A 21,192-nucleotide genomic window follows, 5' to 3' on the forward strand; every position below is an offset into this window, starting at 1 on the left:
CGCGCATGCGTCGTGGAGGCACACACGGAAGACAAGAACAAGTTGGATAAAGGTGTTATTTTGATTTTTTTTGCGCACAAAAACTATTGTCGTCGCATCGTAAGATTATTGTAGAGTCACTGTGGTGAGATGGACTTTGTAACGATATTTTAAGTGCCTTTTATCCGTCTTGGGAGTATAAGTGTACTGAATGCTAATGGAGGCCTATCTGAAGCCTTTCTCAGCATCAGCTTTCAACTAAAATATCTTCATTTGTGTTCCGAATATGAACGGAGGTCTTACAGGTCTCGAACGACGTGAGGGTGAGTAATTAATGACAGAATTTTCATTTTTGGGTGAACTAACCCTTTAATTAGGGCTGGGCAAATTAACGCGTTAACGCGGGCGATTAATTTTTTCAGCAATATTTAACGCAAATAACGCAGCGTCCGTTTTTATATCCATTTTTGCTTAGCGTTACATGATCATCACGCTCTTATTCATGTAAATGCTTCCAAGTGCGACAAGACACGAGAACGCTGTGTGTGTGTGTGTGTGTGTGTGTGTCCTCTCTGTGTGGATGCGTCTCATGTCAGCTAATCAAGGGACACACACACACTCGACGCATAGATAGACTCGCGTCAGTTTCCTGCTCACATCGAGTTCCCTTTTGCTCTTGAACAAACAATAACACAGAGGATTTTGAGTATTCTCATATTAGGAGTCTTAAATTAGTTAAGTAACGTCTTAAATTAACTTAAAGAGTTGTGAGGAAATGAGATGCGCGTCATGTTCATCCGCGGCTGTTCTTAAAGTGACAGTAGCACTGATGATGATGTCATTAATGTTCATCAAAGAACAACGGGAACAGAGAAAATTGTAGCTTTAATGATGATTCATCTATATTTAATGTATTATTTATGCAGTTAAGAAAGATAACTTTTACATTTCTGTGTATGTATAACAGGGAAGGCCATGGGTAAAACATTTATTATAATGGGTTTATGTAAAGATTGTTTTAAGTTCACTTAAATTAAAAGTAGTTTTTTTTAAAGCCTAATAAATGTTGAAATTGGGAGCTTTCAGTTATACTGTAATGTAACGTCATTAATGTTTCATAGAGACATCAGTGATACTGGCCTTCATTCATAAAAATATGACAATATAACACATATTTAAAATATGCTGTCTTTAAATTGTGTATACATTAATTTGGAGAGTAACTGAAATTATTACAATATCAAAATATTACAAATGTAAAATATTAAAAACTTGCGATTAATTACAGAAAAAAGTGTGATTAATTCGTTCTTTTTTTTTTAATCGATGCCCAGCACTAGTTTTAATGCTACTCTGAGACACTTCAGTGTTTCCTCTACCATTGTTTTGAGTCCATCAACACCCCCAAAGCTTCAGTCCTATCGCTCGTCCTGGGTCCACATTTTATTCAGTAACATCAGGCATTTTTTATAAATTGATTGATATACACATGATATCGGTCCTTTCTGCTGCTTCTTCACCTGGAAAATATCAGATAACAAAAGACAGAAAATGAATGAATAACTGAATAACTTTACTAATGGTTAATCTATATTTATACAGTGAAGATTATGAAGTGATATTTTACATTTGATCACTATTTTTTGTACCTGAGTGACAGTCTAGTTTAGACCTTCATGAAAAACCTGAAAAGAACTGTTTATTTCATTTGTATGTTTGTTCTTTTGTATATATTTGTGCGATTGCTCGTAATTTGATCATTTGTTCTTATTTTATTACTGAGTGTCTTTAACAATATTTAAAATGTATACGAGTTAGGCTAAGAGCCATAACCTTATTTATTAACCTGTTATCCTGAACAAGAAATCCCAAGAAAATCCCAAGAAATGGCATACCGGGACTAAAAAAGATACAGTTCGTGAACCCTTTGCACTAAAAGCATAAGTATGGTCTCATTTGAAAACAGACACTTGGCAATATCATAGGGAATTTATGTTTGCAATGATTTGCAAATGATTTGTATCATTTATTAATATTTTAATAAAAAGATTAACTATATTTAATTAAGATATGCAGTGATTTATTTAATCAGTATCAAAAGCTGAAACCAGTGTTATATAGCATCATTAATATAGTATTATAGCATTTAGTATTTTTTTTAGTACACATTTTCGTTCTTAATTTGTAACATTTTTACTTACTAGTTTTTGTCTATTTAGTTTTTAACTTAAACTAAATGAAATAGAAATGTTGCCTTGACAAAACTTTTTTAATAATTAATTTAATAAAACAACACTTACTGAAAGATCAGATATATTTGATAAAGCAGAATCATATGGAGGTCTTTCTGCTCTCTGAAGCTTGCGTTCGTGCTTCATTGGGGTTGGTGTTTTTCGAGTGTGTGTGTGTGTGTCTGCAGCTGTGTCCTTTATGGGCCACTTCTGATGTGATTGATTTAATTGAGTTTGGCTCCCACTTAAATGAGGCGGTTTCCTGTTCTGCAGAGAGGATTAAACTTCCTCCTTCCATCTGTTTGCATCGGCCCGTGTTTTACGAAATGATTTTGGAGTGTATGGTAATGCATTTTCTGTGTTGTGTGTGTGTCCCCCAGCGCTGCTAACTCGTGCCCGTCCAGTCCTCGTGGTGCGGGCTCATCCGGATACAGGCTGGGCCGAATCGTGCCTGACCTGCAGCTCATGAATGATAACTCTCAGTCCGAGAACGACAAAGAGGCGTCAGAAGGAGACAGTCCAAAGGTGCCGATCTCAGGATAAAACATCACCACTGGACGAAAGTCAAGTTCAAATCAGTGTTTTCTATGGAAATACATTTTAAAATTGTATTTATTCCTGTGATCAAAGCTGAATTCAGTGTCACATGATCCTCTGATATGAGGATTTGATGCTCAAGAAACATTTATGATTATTATCAGTGTTGAAAACAGTTGTGCTGCTTCATATTTTTGTGGAAAGCATTAAAAAGTGATATTTAACCCTCTGGGGTTCTTCATTTATGGGTCACACTCAGGACCTTCAGGAGGGCGGGATTAAGATCAAAAAGATTTGAGTAAAATCAATTAAATATATTTTTGTTCAATAATATTTTTTCTGTTCTTTTATTTTGGTGGTGTTTTGAGATAATTTTATGATTTATAATTAATATTTATGCAATAATTATGACCCATTTTTTCCCATTGAATATAATAATATATATATTTTTTTAATTAAAGCTGTATTTCATTTTAGAGTCAAGCCTAGGCCTCATGAAAGCAATTTTTTTAATGAGATCGGTGCCATCCGGTGGACACATTGAGCATTTTTATCACGCAACAGCACATTTTTACCACTATATAGTGGATCTTGTGTTTTATAAAAAAAAAATTTAATTGTAGCTTCATCGGAATGGTCTGACACATGGTGACTTTATTGGTACTCGGTATATGAACACCCAAAAAAAATTGGGGACAGGATTTGAAAAGTCTAAGTGGTCGTAAAAAAAATTGTCACACTCAGGGTCAAAAATGACCCCCATAGGAAATGAATGGGAAATTGGCAAAAATATGAAAATACAGAGTTTTTTTGTGCATACAATCTACAAATCAGCCACGATGCAGAAAAAAAGGACTCAACAGTGAAGGAGTGAATCTCTAAAACATCAAGAGTGCAAAACAGACAAAAAAACACACACACACACACACACAAAAACACAATTAGCTTTTGGAATGGCACGTGTTCATTTGTGTGTGCGTGTGTTTTTGTGTGTGTGTGTGTTTTTGTCTGTTTTGCACTCTTGATGTTTTACACTTATAAACACAAAAACACACGCACACACAACGTGAATCTCTAAAACACCAAGAGTGCAAACTCACACACACACACACACACACAAAAACACACGCACACACAAATGAACACGTGCCATTCCTAAAGCTAATTGTGTTTTTGTGTGTGTGTGTGTGTGTGTGTGTGAGTTTTGCGCACTTGATGTTTTAGAGATTCACTCCTTCACTGTTGAGTCCTTTTTTTCTGCATCCTGGCTGATTTGTAGATTGTATGCACAAAAAAACTCTGTATTTTCATATTTTTGCCAATTTCCCATTCATTTCCTATGGGGGTCATTTTTGACCCGAAGGTCCTGAGTGTGACTTTTGGGGTGTTCATATACCAAGTGCCAATAAAGTCACCAAGTTTCGGACCATTCCGATGAAGCTATGATTTTTTTTTTTAAATGTATAAAACTCTTGTCATTTTTGACCCGGAGTACCCCAGAGGGTTAAAGACATTCATAATCCTATTCAGCAAATCATTCTGGATAAATGTATCACTGTTTCCACACACATATGAGGCGGCACAACTGTTTTCAACACTGATAATAATCATAAATGTTTCTCTGGAAGGATCATGTGACACTGAAGACTGGAGTAATGCTGAAAGGCTTCAGGAATAAATCACAGTTTATTCACATAGAAAACACTTATTTGAAATACTAATCATATTTCAATATATTCGTTTTTATTGTAATTTTGATCAAATAAATGCAGTCTTGTTGAGCTTAAAAGACTTTCAAAAACAAATTGTAATTGATTTTTAAGGTGACGGATTTACACGTTACATGCACTTACTATAGTAATTACAGAAAATAATGCATAATTACAACTCTATAGAAAGTGCATGTAATTAACATTATTCAGTGTTTATTTAAAGTTCACTTTTAAATAAACTTTTGCTGATAATTTCCTCACCCCCATGTCATCCAAGATGTCCATGTCTTTCTTTCTGCAGTCGAAAAGAAATGAAGGTTTTGGATGAAAACATTCCAGAGTTTTTCTCCATATAATGGACTTCAATGGACCCCAAACGGTTCAAATGACAGTTTCAGTGCAGCTTCAAAGGGCTTTAAACGACACCAGACGATGAATAAGGGTCTTATCTAGACAAACCATCAGTTTCTGAGAGAAACCCAGCAGTATTTATGCTATTATTTTACCTCTTTTCAGACGAACGTGATCATCTCTGAGCTCCACCATAACTTCCGCTAAGTGAGGTCAAATACGAGCGTGGTTATAGATGTATCGATCGTAGATGCCTCGATAGTAGATGCCTCATTCTACTGATCCGTGCAGTCGCTAATGAGGCATCTACGTATACATCTATGACCAGGCTCGTATTTTGACCTCACTCTCCGGAAGTTATGGCGGAGCTCAGAGATGATCACGTTCGTCTGAAAAGAGGTAAAATAATAGCATAAATACTGCTGGGTTTCTCTCAGAAACTGATGGTTTGTCTAGATAAGACCCTTATTCATCATCTAAAGCCCTTTGAAGCTGCACTGAAACTGTCATTTGGACCTTGAACCGTTTGGAGCCCATTGAAGTCCATTATATGGAGGAAACCCCTGGACTGTTTTCATCCAAAACCTTAATTTCTGTTCGACTGCAGAAAGAAAGACATGGACATCTTGGATGACATGGGGGTGAGGAAATTATCAGCAAAAGTTTATTTAAAAGTGAACTAATCCTTTAAGTATAACGTAACCACCCTAAATTCCCAACTCTTGACCGGTAGTGTGTAACACCTGGAGAAAACTCTCCGTCTATTCTACATAAACGTTTAGTTGATTGTAAAGGTCACATGTCTCTCTCTCTCTAGGACGACTCCAAGCCTCCGTACTCGTACGCTCAGTTGATCGTCCAGGCGATCACGATGGCGCAGGACAAGCAGTTAACACTAAACGGCATCTACACACACATCACCAAGAACTACCCGTACTACAGGACGGCAGACAAGGGCTGGCAGGTCAGTCCCACAGCGGCAGAGCAACCCGAAGAGGAAGCTGTTTGAACGCAGGGTCACCGTTAACGTCAAGCATTTTAACCCTTTTCGTTTAGGGGTTACCCGCATTGGTTGTCTTCCCGGTCATAATCAAAATTAAACTTCCTCCACCCCAGTAAAACCAATGCAATTTATTTTTCTTCAATAATATTTTTTCTTTTTAATTTTGTATTTTGAGATGATTTGATGGTATTTTTTTATATTTATGCAATAATTATGGTCCATTTTTGCCATTTGAAAATTATTTAAAAAATGTTTAATTTTTTTATTATTGCAGTATTTCAGGTTAAAATAGAGACTAGGCCTTCAAAATATATATTTTTTGAAGGCAGATTAGCGCCTCTTTTGGAATTATTTAAGAAATCCTGCAATCATGTGTGTAACCACTAGAGGTCTCTATGGAGAGGCTTGAGAATTCACTAGTTCTGTTTTGAACACATTTAATGATTTTTTTTTTTTTTTTTTTGATGGATTTGAATATATATTTAAAACATCTCAAAGACTATTTATTATAAAGTTTTAGGTTTTTTTTTTTGTTTTGTTAGAAATATAGATTTTTTTGTGTGGATTTGTGTTTTTGCTGATTTCCCATTCATTTCCTATGGTGGTCATTTTTGACCGAAGAGCACAAGTGGGAGTATTTTTTTTACGACCAATTAGCATGCTCGAATCTATTTTTTTGTGTTTACACACATACCTAATGCTAGAAAATTCACCAAGTTGTATATAATTTTGATGAAGCTGTGATTTTTAAAAATTCAAAATGTGGTTCATAGGTTCAGTTTTTCATGTGTGTGTGTGTGTGTGTATAAGTGTGCGTGTGTGTGAGTGGATGTGTCAATATGTTTTAGATGTTTTAGTGTCACCCCTTTACTGCTGTGTACTTTTTTTCAATTTGTAGATTGTACACACAAATATTCTGTGAATTTGTGTTTTTGCCGATTTCCCATTCATTTCCCATAGTCGGTCATTTATGACCGAAGACAATGAACGCTACTTTTTTTTAAATGACCAATTAGCATGCTCGAATCATGACCCCAATTTTGTGTGTGTGATTACAGTTCTAATGCTAGAAAAGTCACCAAGTTTCATATCATTCTGATGAAGCTGTGATTTTTAACATGTCAAAACAGAAAATGTTCCGTTGAGAAATGAGCGAAGAGCACCAGAGAGGGTTAAAGCACGCTCTTACCAGCTCTCTCTCTGTGTGTAATGTATCATTTCACAGGATGAAGATTTAAGTTTGACAGTATGGATGCATTTCTCTGTTTCAGAACTCGATTCGTCACAACCTGTCCCTGAATCGGTACTTCATCAAAGTCCCGCGCTCACAGGAGGAACCGGGCAAGGGTTCGTTCTGGAGGATAGACCCGTCATCCGAGAGCAAGCTGGTGGAGCAGGCCTTCAGGAAACGCAGGCCGCGGGGCGTCCCCTGCTTCAGGACCCCACTGGGACCCCTCTCATCCAGGTCAGGGGCCAGAAATCACTCTCATATGAGGATTTGATGCTCAAGAAACATGTCGGATTATTATCAATCAGGGCTGAAGTTGCGATTATTCTGGTTTAAATGCGATTATTATTCTTATTTATTAATGTTTACAAATGAAAAGTGTGTGTATATAACATTTTGTGTTTATATAATAATGTGACTAATAATAATAATAATTATGATTTATTATTGCTAAATGAAAATAAGACATATTACTATTACAATAACATTCATTATTACAAAAATAAAATAGAGCATTTAAGAATAAATATAACCGTATAATATTTATATTTGACAGAAAACTAAAAATGATGGGTTGCCTGTTAGTATGCAGATGACTAAAAATCATTAGAAAGGTCTATTGTAAAAAACTATTATTATTAACAAATCTGTGCTTTTTATCTGTGATATCAATTTCTTAAAGTCTACGTCTTTAATATGAAATATGAGCCTCTTATGCATCCACTGTGGGGATTAAAACTCCTGTACATTGAAGAAAACATATGGATTGTCATATACATTTATTTAGAAGTTTTATTTTTCTTATTTTCTACCCAAAAGTGTCATTCATACTGGAAGCCAGAGGGCGCCCTCGAGCAGAAACGGCACATTTACGCCAGAGAAGTAATCGTTTGTTTTCCGGAAATCCCTGATGTGAAGCTCACGCTGTAGCTGAATAAAACCAAGATAGAAACGCTTTGACTGATTAAACATGAAGATAATACTTCTGCGACGAGATATGGTGTATTTGAGTTCTTCAAGCCTTCTGGGGTACTTTCATAATAATAAAGTATTCAGTGCTGATTGACATTCAGAAGCCACATCAGCTCGACTGACGTGTTATTAAACATGTTATTAAACGTTGTATTTGGTTGGAGAACAGGTTAATGAACGCTTCACATTACTAGTTTGTGAAGATGTTTGACACATGTTCCTCAAACTCTCAGTGCTTTCAGACGGAGCAACGTTGTAACTTGCACTTTTAATGTCCTTGCTAAATAAAAGTGTCACTTTTGAAGTGCTGTTTTGAGTGGTGTTGTATGTGAAATGCATCCTGATGTGTTGGTCTTTGATGACAGGAGCGCCCCAGCGTCGCCCAATCACTCGGGCGTTCTCTCCGCCCACTCCAGCGGCGTCCAGACTCCTGACAGCCTATCACGCGAAGGCTCACCTGTTCCCATGGAGTCAGAGCCCGTCTCTGCTCCGCCCCCTGCTGCTGCCATCCAACCCAAACTAGCCGTGATTCAGGAGGCCCGTTTTACCCAGAACACCTCAGGTACTCCAACTTTCACTTGAGTTGACCTTTATTTAGTTTCTTGCGTGTGTGTGTTTTGTTATTCAGCCTTAACCCTCTGGGGTTCTTCATTTATGGGTCACACTCAGGACCTAAAATGACTCGGAGTGCGGGATTAAGATAAAAAAAGATTTGAGTAAAATCAATGAAATATATATTTTTGTTCAATAATATTTATTCTTTTCTTTTTTGGTGTTTTGAAATAATTTTATTATTTATAATTAATATTTATGCAATAATTATGACCCATTTTTTCCCATTGAATATAATAAAATTGTTTATATAAATATATATATTTATTATTATTTAAAGCTGTATTTCATTTTAGAGTCAAGCTTAGGCCTCATGAGATCGGTGCCATCCGGTGGACACATTGAGCATTTTTATCACGCAATAGCACATTTTTACCACTACAGTGGATCTTGCGTTTTATAAAAAAAATGAAAAAATCGTAGCTTCATCAGAATGGTCCGAAACTTGGTGACTTTATTGGTACTCGGTATATGAACACCCAAAAAAAATTGGGGACAGGATTTGGAAAATCTAAGTGGTCGTAAAAAATAGTCACACTCAGGACCTTCGGGTCAAAAAAATGACCCCCATAGGAAATGAATGGGAAATTAGCAAAAATATGAAAATACAGAGTTTTTTTGTGCATACAATCTACAAATCATGCAGAAAAAAAGGACTCGACAGTGAAGGAGTGAATCTCTAAAACATCACGAGTGCAAAACAGACAAAAAAACTCACACACACACACTTATACACACAAAAACACACGCACACACAAATGAACACGTGCCATCCCAAAAGCTAATTGTGTTTTTGTGTGTGTGTGTGTGTGTGTGTGTGTGTGTGTGTGTGTGTGTGTGTGTGTGTGTGTGTGTGTGTGTGTGTGTGTGTGTGTGTTTTTTTTGTCTGTTTTGTACTCTTGATGTTTTAGAGATTTACTCCTTCACTGTTGAGTCCTTTTTTTTTGCATCCTGGCTGATTTGTAGATTATATGCACACAAAAAAATCATATTTTTGCCAATTTTCCATTCATTTCCTATGGGGGTCATTTTTGACCCGAAGGTCCTGAGTGTGACAATTTTTTTTACGACCACTTAGACTTTTCAAATCCTGTCCCCAATTTTTGTGGGGGTGTTCATTTTCCAAGTACCAATACAGTCACCAATTTTCGGACCATTCCGATGAAGCTACGATTTTTTACATTTTATTTTTATTTTAAAAAATTCGGGTCAGAAATGACTGAAGAGCCTCAGAGGGTTAACAAACATAAGCTCTCATTGGTATCCAGTCTGAATCTGTGCATGGATATCATATGTTGGATCTCTAAGTGGGCACGTGTTTCCTCTCTCAGTGACTCCCATCACCACCCAGCCGGTTCTGATCGCGGTCCAGCGTCCGTTAACGCAGGGGATGAAGCCCATGACCTACACCGTGGCCACCCCCGTCACGTCCTCCACGTCTGCGCAGCCGCTGATGCAGACGGTGCACGTGGTGCACCAGATCCCGGCCATGGCCGTCAGCACCATGAGCGGACCCAACCTGCAGCCCGCCATCAAAACAGAGCCGCTGGAGAACGGAGAGTACGAGGAGGTCAAAGGTGAGTGAGCAGTTGAGTTCAAGGAACTGCTTGATCTGAATTTCTTCAGATAATGTTAGTAACAAACATGTGTTCTGTCTCTCTTTAGTGAAGGTCGAGTCGGTTCCTGGCATCGCTCACGGCTCTTTAGGCTCGGCCAATAGGGTCATTCAGACCAGCGCCGGAGCCACGCCCCTCCAAACGGTCACCATAGTGCAACAAGCCCCATTGGGTCAGCACCAACTGCCAATCAAAACCATCACCCAAAATGGCACTCATGTAATGCCTATTGCCACGGCGATACAGAGCCAGGCTAACTCAGGTATTCCATTATTATTGAAGTAATAAGGGGAAGGATATCATTACAGAAAAATGGGAATTAAATGCTGAATTTTATTCTTTGTTGTTGTTTTTGATATATATATTTTAACTCAAGCTGGAAGCAAATTATCGCATGCGCTCGCTAATTTTGACAGCACTAATATATAAGCATGTCATATATTTATCTTATATTTACACATTAGATTTGCATTTTTTGGGTGAGTAAAATAAAGGTGATGTTGATATCTAATTTGACACGTTTCTACCAAATGACAGATGAATTTGCATCAAAATATTGTTTTACTGGACGAAGGACAATCCTGTTTAAATGGCAAATGAGAAGTCCTATCTCTGCATGATTATGTGCATTTTATTATGCCTGTATGCAACTGTGTCCAACCTAATGCTGTGTTCACGCCATTGCCGTAATTTCGAGAACACGCAACGTTCTATTCGAAGTGGTTCACGTGGTTCACGGGAATTAAATTAAATGCAGTTTATTGTGTAAGCAAAAACGAATATATAAAACGTGACTTTAATTATAAACAAGCTGGAAATACACCGGGACTCTTATTTTGAAATGTCTGCGCCTCTGTTGCAGTTGCAGGAGCTCATTAAAGTTCAGGAGATAAAATATGCATTGAGACACCATCTAAAACATATTACTATATAAACATCGTAAAGTAAACATTGTCATTATTCATCAGCATTAGTTCGTAAACAATTGTGTGGCATAAATGTGTGTTATTCAGTGATTGTGAGCCGCTCTGGAGCGCTGGATTGGGGATGAGCCTGTAGAAGAGCAACAGTGCCGTGTTTTCCAGCGTTAGATCAGATCAAATGTGCGCATCTGTTACACACAACATCAGTTCTGACTGGATCTCTTCCCTAATCGACCCTCCCTCACATTTTTGTCTCGTTTTTATTTGTTGAAGAAAATGACAGTAGGTTTTCGTCATAGTTTTTGTCATCCAACACTAGTTTTTATTTAGTTTTCGCCTCATTTTTCGTCAGTGAAAAAAGGTTGTTGACGGAAATGATTCGTCAATGAAATTAACACTGCGCAAGACGCTCAATTTGCGCAAACTGGACGCACGAATGAGGCGGGATCGCGCCGCAGGACCTCCAGACGTGCGTCAACACGCCTTTCCATTGACTGAACATTGAAATCACTCGCTCCAGACGCTCTATTCACGTTCGGTGTGAACGCAGCATCAGACAACTCCCATCGTACGAGCTGTAATTACGTGAACGCTCGAGGAAGGAAATAAAGACGTGAACGCTTTTTACAAGTTACAGCATGGCGTGAATGTGCCTTAAGACTCAGGAGGGAGTGTAATATTAACAGGGTTTCTCCTACATTGAACATTTTTTGGTGGCCGCCAAAACTAATTTTTGTCCCGCCAAAGCCTTATTTGATGAGTTATTGTGATTTATGAGTGATGTAGAACAGATGACTGCTGCGCTTGCGTTAACTGAGTGACAGAGAGAACGATCAGAGAGCTCCTCCCTCTCTCTGTCTTCAAAATAAGCATTCTTAGCTTTCTAATATTTCACATATTACGTTAATCAAAATCAAAAGGGGGGAAGACCGAATCCATGTTGCACGTGGCGCTATCAGACGATGTTTTCCTTTAATTACCGCTTAGTGTTAATTGCGCTCAAAAAACGTTGACTCTTCTCTGACCAGCTGACATAAACCATACTTTCAATAAACGGGAAACAAATCCTATCCGGTTATGAAGTGTTTTCTGTGTGTTGACAAATCTTTCGCGATGTTCTAACAGACGGGATTCGCACACAACACGTCTGCTAATGTCCGATTCGCGAACCAATGACTCCTTTGAACCGAGTCATTTTAACGACTGGTTAGAATAACTGATCTGTCCAACACTGAACTCACGAATCAGTTTAATCATTTACTCAGAACAACACCTGAAATGAGAACACAAGTGTGCTCACACAATTTAGCAAGAGTGGGTGTAAGAGTTAGTTTTAATTATCCACAGTCTTTCAGCTTATTTATGTTCATAATGTGTAGTAAATAAATAGCCTATAAATCATTTAGTTTAGACTGGAGTGAGGTGAACCCAGAACAAAGTTGTTAGCTAGCTGATAATTTTATGAAATTTTATATGGCAGAAAATTAGGCTATTTGTTCATTTTTTTTAATATCAATATGATTATATACCAAAACAATTATCTGTAGATAGTGTAAAAATGAGGAACAAAAACAAACATCAAGGTATTAAAATAAGATGAGCAAAAATTACAAACTTTCTTTGAATTTATTTAAAATGTATTGTCAGTTTTGCGCTTGCAGATCACGTGGGTAGGGGACTTGTTTACCGTCCGTGTGTTTGTGTGTGTGTGTGTATGGATGACCATGTCTGTCAGCCAGCACCGAAGACCATTTTTGACCCAGGAAAAACCCTGATTAAATGTGTCTCTGTGTTTGTCTTCAGTGTCGAGTCCGCTACACCTGTTGGCCGCTCACGCCTCGGCCTCCGCCTGCCTGCCCATGAAGCGGCAGAACGGCGAGAAAGCGAGCGAGCCGCCGGAGAGCAAACGATTGAAAACCGAGGACGAAGAACAGAAAATCACCTCCAACCCGAACGGAACCGCTGTGGACACAGACTCCACCAACCAGCACGGCAACCACAACTAGTTTCCCATTAAACACCACCACCACCACCACCACTTTTCCCTCCTTCTGTTTTCCTTTTTTCTTTTATCTCTGATCACGGTTTCTCTTCCATCCAGCTCACGGTGCCAAAACGAAAGGCTTTCAGGCTGGACAACCACTGTTAACCCGTTCAAACAAAGCAAAAAGGAAATCTAATGTCAAAAAAAAGAAGTGCGTTAAATAGCGTCCGTTACTGTTGTAGTGTGTTCCCCGTTTTCCGTTTTATGAGCCCGATTGAACAAGAACTCGCACCTCGAAAAAACACAAGAGCAACTGCCATCTGGTCCATAACTGGGCATTTTATTACAGACGATCACAGACCCTGCAGATGTTGGACTGGCTTGGATTCTACTCTTGGGAGTCGCGGTGATATTTAGCGACTCCCAAATTGGAAGCATCCTTAAAAGAAAAAAAAATGCACCCGGATGTGCAGATCCTATGTGGACCGTCGCTGCGTGACATCAGATCCCGAAAAGATTCCAGAACCTCCGGAAAACCCTTCACAGTAGAAATCCCGAATTGTGGAATCTGGACAGCGGGAAACACGGGCTATCCAACATTCCAAAGTGTGGCGGGTGACAAGCCAAGAGGATGTCCTGGAATGGAATTACACACCATGAACCACAAATAGGTTTTTTTTCCGGGTTTTTTTTTTTTAATAGGGCTGTACGTGGAGACTGTCTTCAGCCAAAGGGATCAAACTATTCCGAGAATTTCCCATATTCCTAAACTTTCGGCAGCTAGCCTGACAGCATCCCCCACAATCCCCTGCAATTGTCGTAGTGGATAATATGCAGTATTTTTTGTCGTTCATACGTGGAGCGTAGGATCTGGGCGTGTTTTCATTTATAGAGACGTTTTAAAAAGTAATAATAACAATAACGATATATATAAGCGGCAGCGTAGGAGCAGAAGAGGACGTGGGACGTCCCGGACTTTTCTGCTCTGTGAAACTAAGCGTAGGTTCTTTTCTAAGATGGAGAAAAGTGTATTAATGGAGTATTTCCTTCCTATGTTATTTCCTTTCTGTTTTTATTTTTAAATCTGAGCAAAACCGGCTGACATATTTTCATACGTGCGCAGATGCTCGAGTGGACGTGTCATTTCCATGTGTAGTTGAACTGTGTTCATCCAGCTTGCATGTAACGGACTAGACAAAACATACCTGATCTGTCGATTTAAACGTAATCCAGAAGAAGAAGAAAAAACAAACGAGAAAAAAAAAAATCGGACCAGATGTGCACTTGATATTAGACTCTTCTTTTGTTTAATTTTATTTTTTTTTTCCCCCTCCGTTTTGTTCCCTTTTCTTTTTAGGCTGTATTGGTGTAGGCCGATTGTGTCCGCTTTAATGATTTGACTGATTATATATGTTTCAAACAAAAGCAAAAAAAAATATGATTGATGTTTGTTCTGCTTCAGTGGGTCAATGCTTTTTTTTTTATAAATTAATTTAAAACCTTACGCTGATGATGTTCTTGTCTTTTCTTCGATGTGAATTCGTCGAGTCATGCATAGACATTTCATATATAGTCAACAACACAAGCTGAATTTATTAAAATAACCCCGTTCAAAAGTTTATGAACCCTTGATTCTCAATACTGTGTCGTTTTCTGGATGATCCACGAGTGTTTTTGTGTTTTATTCTTGAGTCTCTTGTTTGTCCTGAGCGGTTAAACTGCCCAACATTCAGAAAAATGCACATTTTCCAGCATCTTTTGCACATTTGAACCCTCTCCAGCAGGGACTTTATGGTTTTGAGATCCATCTTTTCACATTGAGGACGATTGAGGGACTCAAACACAACTATTACAAAATTTTGAAACATTCACTGATGCTCCAGAAGGAAACACGACGCATTAAGAGCCGGGAGTGACAACTTTTGCGCAGGATGATGTCCAAATTTTTCTTATTTTGTTTAAATATAAAAAAAAACGTTTGATCATTTTAGTACTGCCCTTCAGAAGCAACAGAAGATACTTGCATGTTTTCCGGAAGACAAATTAAGTACAATTTACCTTGATCTTTAAATTCAGTACGTTTTAATATGTACACCGATATGGCATCAAAGTAGGTGGCGAATAGATGAAGTGAATAACACTGATTATCTCTTCATCACCTGTTAGTGGGCGGGATATATTAGGCAGCAAGTGAACATTGTGTCCTCAGAGTTGATGTGTTAGAAGCAGGAAAAATGGGCAAGCGTAAGGATTTGAGCAAGTTTGACAAGGGCCAAATTGTGAGCTGACCAATCAGGGTGCCCATGCTGACCCCTGACCCCGCCCAAAGCAACAACAGTGGCACATGAGCATCAGAACTGGACCACGGAGCAATAGAAGAAGGTGGCCTGCTCTGATGAATCCGCAAAAGGGGGATCAACACAATATTAGGTCATAATGTTATGCCTGATCGTTGTATGTGTGTGTGTGTATATATATATTGTGGTTAATACAAAGTTTGGGGTTTTATCAATTTTCATAAAGAAGTCTCATGCTCTCAAAGGCTGCATTTATTTGATCAAATCTACAGCAGGATATTAATATTGAAATATTACCATTTCAAATAACCCTTTTCTGTTGAAATATATTTTAAAATATAATGTATTCCTGTGATCAAAGCTGAATTTAACATCATTACTCCAGTCTTCAGTGTCACATGATCCTTCAGAAATCATATGATGATTTGATGCTCAAGAAACATTTATGATTATTATCAATGTTGAAAAAAGGTATACTGTGATTTTTGTTTTATTCATTTTAAGCCAAGAGTTAAAGTAACTTGATGCTAAAGATCACTAACACTAATTCAACAGCTACTTTAAATATTGAATCATGTTCATTCTGTTTTCTTTTTAGAAGCTAGAAAACATCCTGTCTGTGTGACTGATACTTAAAATTGCTGTATTTCAAGTTAAATATAACGGTTAAGTGTCCCAAAATAATGTTGTTCTTCTCAATAAGATGTGATATCCATAATCAAATGGCGTTATGAGATGCTTGCTGAAGACCTTGTAACAAGTTTAAACTAGAAATGTGGTCATTCTTCAGATGCCCACTGTGTGGCGCTGGCATGTAAGCGTTCATAGGCCGTGTGTGGCAGATTTCAATGGGATATTGTGTATGGAAAGTCCTGTCGTCCTACAGATGATTTTAACACCTGCTGTATTGGTAATGCGCTCTAGATTTTCTTTTTAATACACACCGAGAATAGGTTAACCTTTAGTCTCTTTTCATAAGGTGAGTCTCGAGAGAGTACAGATCCCTTAAGTGCACTGAACTTAAAGATGATTTGATTGACCTCCTGAGGGGCTCGTCCTCTCCTCGTTGAGTTTTGACTCTTCACGGATGAATTTGAACATACAAAATGGCGTCGAGAATCGTCTCGTCTGTTCAGTGGCAGAAAGATTTTATTAACTTGAGATGTCAAGGCATTCGAATAAAATATAAAAGTGATCTGACATGCTAAAACAATAGATGTGGTGTTGAACCTGACAGTATGGTGCGATTTTTGTGTTTATCTGTCTGTCGTGTTGATGTTTAATATGAAGGTTTTGATGAAATCACCTTAATGACAGTTGGAATTGCGCGGCAAAATGTCGCGAGCAGAGTTTCGCGTGAGGGACAAAATTACAATTACACGCAGATTTCGCTAGTGTTAAAGGGATAGTTCGCCCAAAAATGAAAATTAGCCCATGATTTACTCACCCTCAAGTCATCCTAGGTGTATAGGACTTTCTTCTTCCAGACGAATACAATCAGAGTTATGTTAAAAAATGTCCTGGCTCTTCCAAGCTTTATAAGGGCATTGACTTGATGGGTCATTTTTGAAGTCCATAAAAGTGCATCTATCCATCATATAACTGCTCCACATGGCTCCGAAGGGTTAATAAAGGCCTTCTGAAGTGAAGTGGCGCGTTTGTGTAAGACAAATGTCCATATTTAAACATGTATAGACTAAAATAACTAGCTTCTGGCGGTGAGAGCTATGCAAGTCGACTTATGGCGAAAGAGCAACCCTTGACGCATGCGTATTGACGAACACAGAAGCACAGAGGAAAGAGCAAAACAAAACACCGCTCATGAATTAGAGTCTAAAACGAGAATTTTTAAAGAGAAATGGTGGAGGATTTCGATATAAGGGGGGCTTGAGTTTGTTGCCCAGCCCGATCCACGAGACGCGTCAAAGCTTGAGATGCTCCTGTACATCGCGTCAGGGGTTACTCTTTTAGCGCAAGTCGACTCGTGTACCGCTGACCGCCAGAAGCTAGTTATTTTATTCTATAAGGTTTTAAATATGGATATTTGTCTTACACAAACGCGCCACTTTGCTTCAGAAGGTCTTTATTAACTTTATATGCCGTGTGGAGCAGTTATATGATGGATAGATGCACTTTTATGGCCTTCAAGTCAATGCCATTATAAAGCCTGGAAGATCCAGGACGTTTTTAATATAACTCGCACCTATAGGATGACTTGAGGGTGAGTAAATCATGGGCAAATTTAGATTTTTGGGTGAACTATCCCTTTAAAGTTCGAATTTGCCACCTGGTTTTAAAGTGACTTAGTTGTGTCGCTTAAATATTGCTACGCTTCTGATAATGGACCCTTTTTCGCCGTGAAATCTCGCTAATGTGACCGCATTTTGAGCGTAACCCTGAATGTGGTGCTTTTAGTGAATTGGTATGAACGCAAATATGGGTGAACGCAAATATATTATTTTGCTTCAGCTATTCATCAGAGACTTAATTTGAGTTTTTATGCAGTTTAGGATGAAATGTTCTTTTCTGCATATTCTTAATGGCAGCCTCAGACAGCTGGAAAAGGCAGCACTAGACTGGAGACAGCGGAAGATCACAGGTAACACTATAGGATTGAACGAGAGACGGTGGGAGGTAAATTATGGCTCTAATGAACACATCTCACAGGCACACAAACGTGGGAGGCGTTGCCATGGCGACCGGGAGCTAAGTGATGCTGATGAGGGGAAACGAGAGGAGCGGAACCTGAGTAAGTGTGTGTGTGTGTGTGTGTGTGTCAGACGCTAGCATCTGTCTCGATCAAATGTGTCTCTCTAAATAAAGCAGGACCTTGAGCTGAACTACATCATGACACACTCAGATCTGATGCAGAAGTGACTGGATGTCTCAGAACACGCATTGAAAGAAAATCTGGACAGGTATCAGACAGTTTTATGCATGAAAAGACTTTTCATCTCGAGTTGTTCTCATAACATACTTCTTTTTCTGTATGCAGATTTCCAGTATACGTGGAACAGAAGACCTATACTACAATTGCCAAAATGAGCACGTTTACACTACATCGAGTAATGTATCTCACAATGCAACATGTTTGACTTGAAACGTTCTCGGATTCGGGAAAATGGTGAATTAATGATTAATGGGTACAAAAAAAAGTGCACTGAAATAACATCCAAATCCAAAAAGGAGGTAATGCAGATATATAAAATGCATTATTGGTTTATCATTATTTTATTGATTTAAAATACTGAGAATGAGTTTATGCAACCTACAACTACTATAACCAACTCGCATATTGTCATATGACTAGCTTTAGTATACCATTCTACAGAGTGGGTTCAAAGTCAGAGTTGGAAAAATTTATTTTACCACAAATTTTTTATGTATGCAAATTGTATAATATCCAAGGTACATATTTCAAGTAACTGTGCAGTTAACTCTCGTATTTTCAGAAAGTTTTGGAATATTTTTCCTCCCCAAATTTGTCATTACCAAAACACAGTAATAAATAATTTAATAAGGAGGCTTATATTGACGTATTAGGATTTTTTTTACATCTACCTTGTATTGTAGGTTTATTGAGGATGCCGTGTCAATTAGATAGGAATATTCGAAAGATCGGAGTCATCACGCTGGAGACGGGTTTATTGAGGATGCCGTGTCGGTGAGGCAATTATTAGATAGGAATATTCAAAAGATCGGAGATATCACGCCGGAGACGGTTTATTGAGGATGCCGTGTCGGTGAGGCAATTATTAGATAGGAATATTCAAAGGATCGAAGTCATCACGCCGGAGACGGGTTTATTGAGGATGCCATGTCGGTGAGGCAATTATTAGATAGGAATATTCGAAAGATCGGAGTCATCACGACGGAGACGGGTTTATTGAGGATGCCGTGTCGATGAGGCAATTATTAGATAGGAATATTCGAAAGATCGGAGTCATCACGACGGAGACGGGTTTATTGAGGATGCCGTGTCGATGAGGCAATTATTAGATAGGAATATTTCAAGGATCAGAGTCATCACGCCGGAGACGGGTTTATTGAGGATGCCGTGTCGGTGAGGCAATTATTAGATAGGAATATTCGAAAGATCGGAGTCATCACGACGGAGACGGGTTTATTGAGGATGCCGTGTCGATGAGGCAATTATTAGATAGGAATATTCGAAAGATCGGAGTCGTCACGCCGGAGACGGGTTTATTGAGGATGCCGTGTCGGTGAGGCAATTATTAGATAGGAATATTAGAAAGATCGGAGTCATCACGCCGGAGACGGGTTTATTGAGGATGCCGTGTCGGTGAGGCAATTATTAGATAGGAATATTAGAAAGATCGGAGTCATCACGACGGAGACGGGTTTATTGAGGATGCCGTGTCAATGAGGCAATTATTAGATAGGAATATTCGAAAGATCGGAGTCATCACGCCGGAGACGGGTTTATTGAGGATGCCGTGTCGATGAGGCAATTTCAGGGGGAGTCTAATTGACACGGCCTCTGCAGACACTTCAGGGATGTGTTGGTCATGTCTGGGCGCAGCTCCACCATCTGATCTGGTCTGGATCCGGCTGACTGCAATAAACCTTGGGATAAACAGAGAGACTAACATTAGCGTAGATGCCATTCTTTTTATTATGTAATGAGTATGTTACTGTACTAAAACTACTAAAACTTTGTTTATTTGCCCTGAAATAAACGATTGTGTTCCCTTTTGTCACTACCAAAACACTGATGTCACTACCGAAACAGTCATGACAATAGTGACAATTTTAGATACTTTTGAGCCTAGCTCAAACATGCTAAACAGCAACTAGCACAGTTCTGAACAGTTGTACACAACATTTTAATCGAATACCCCCCCCCCCCCCCCCCCCCCAAAAAAAAAAAAAAAACCTGTCGCAGCCGAAACTTGATTTTTACTTTTTCAATCTGTTGCGTTTTGTGGCTAAATATAGTGTTCTTCCTGATAGCGATAAGCTCGTTCCAGACCCCTGTAGATCATCTTGTGGTGCTTTAAGAGCTATTTTATCCTTAGGCTAATCTAGATCCTCTGCTAGCCCACAACCCTGTTTCTGACCCCTGACGCAGAGGTCACCGAGGGATCAGCCGCAATCTGATTATCTCGCTGTTGTTTTGCTAACAAGCCTCTTGGCTATTCGGCCAAACTTACTTTCAGTAGTCTGGGTCACTAAATTTAGTTAGTGTCTCAGCAACTGAGGTTATATCCATTTTCATTCACAAAAAAGCGCTATGGTATCAATATGGTAATACCTTTTTTGTGGAAATGTACAATTTTTTGTATATTTATACGTAAAGTCACTTAAATTTAGTTCAAGTAAATCTGTCTTAATATATATCAGATCCTTTTTACTTGCTGACTGATCTAATAATAGCAATTTAAAAATAATAGCAATAAATAACACCAGTAATAGGCTATTATTAACAGCAAATGCTTTGTAAAAACAGAAAATAACAGCACCTTCCAGGCTGTCACCATCATGAAAACATCAAATATCAAATATACAGTAATAGTTCTTTACAGGTTTTTGCATTCCATTCCTATTTTTCCTATTGTTTTAAGTTTGGTGGACATGTTTGGACTGTTGCACTTCCAGCAAAACATTAAATTCGAATTAATCGAAAAATCACCAAGCCCAAATTTGAGGTTATCTGTCAAGGATACATGAGGTTTTCACTTTCATGTGTTGTGGTAAAGGAAAATGTGGGTTTTCTAGGTCACTAC

At 38.5% G+C, this 21,192-nt stretch overlaps 1 protein-coding gene across 5 annotated transcripts in view; it reads left to right on the plus strand.

The window, feature by feature from the left end:
* Nucleotides 1-14,652, plus strand: part of foxk2b (forkhead box K2b) — a 96,178-nt gene extending 81,526 nt beyond the window's left edge. For all 5 annotated transcript variants that reach the window (XM_079813679.1, XM_079813681.1, XM_079813683.1 and 2 more), the window contains 7 exons: nt 2,591-2,735; nt 5,628-5,774; nt 7,085-7,278; nt 8,379-8,575; nt 9,957-10,202; nt 10,291-10,503; nt 12,968-14,652. In XM_079813679.1, the coding sequence (XP_079669805.1) occupies nt 2,591-2,735; nt 5,628-5,774; nt 7,085-7,278; nt 8,379-8,575; nt 9,957-10,202; nt 10,291-10,503; nt 12,968-13,170 (1,345 nt within the window). In that variant the 3' untranslated portion in view covers nt 13,171-14,652. The remainder of the gene's footprint in view (nt 1-2,590; nt 2,736-5,627; nt 5,775-7,084; nt 7,279-8,378; nt 8,576-9,956; nt 10,203-10,290; nt 10,504-12,967) is intronic.
* The last annotated feature ends 6,540 nt before the right edge of the window (nt 14,653-21,192 follow it).

The sequence above is a fragment of the Gobio gobio genome (assembly GCF_949357685.1).
Source record: "Gobio gobio genome assembly, chromosome: 1".
Taxonomy (NCBI): domain Eukaryota; kingdom Metazoa; phylum Chordata; class Actinopteri; order Cypriniformes; family Gobionidae; genus Gobio; species Gobio gobio.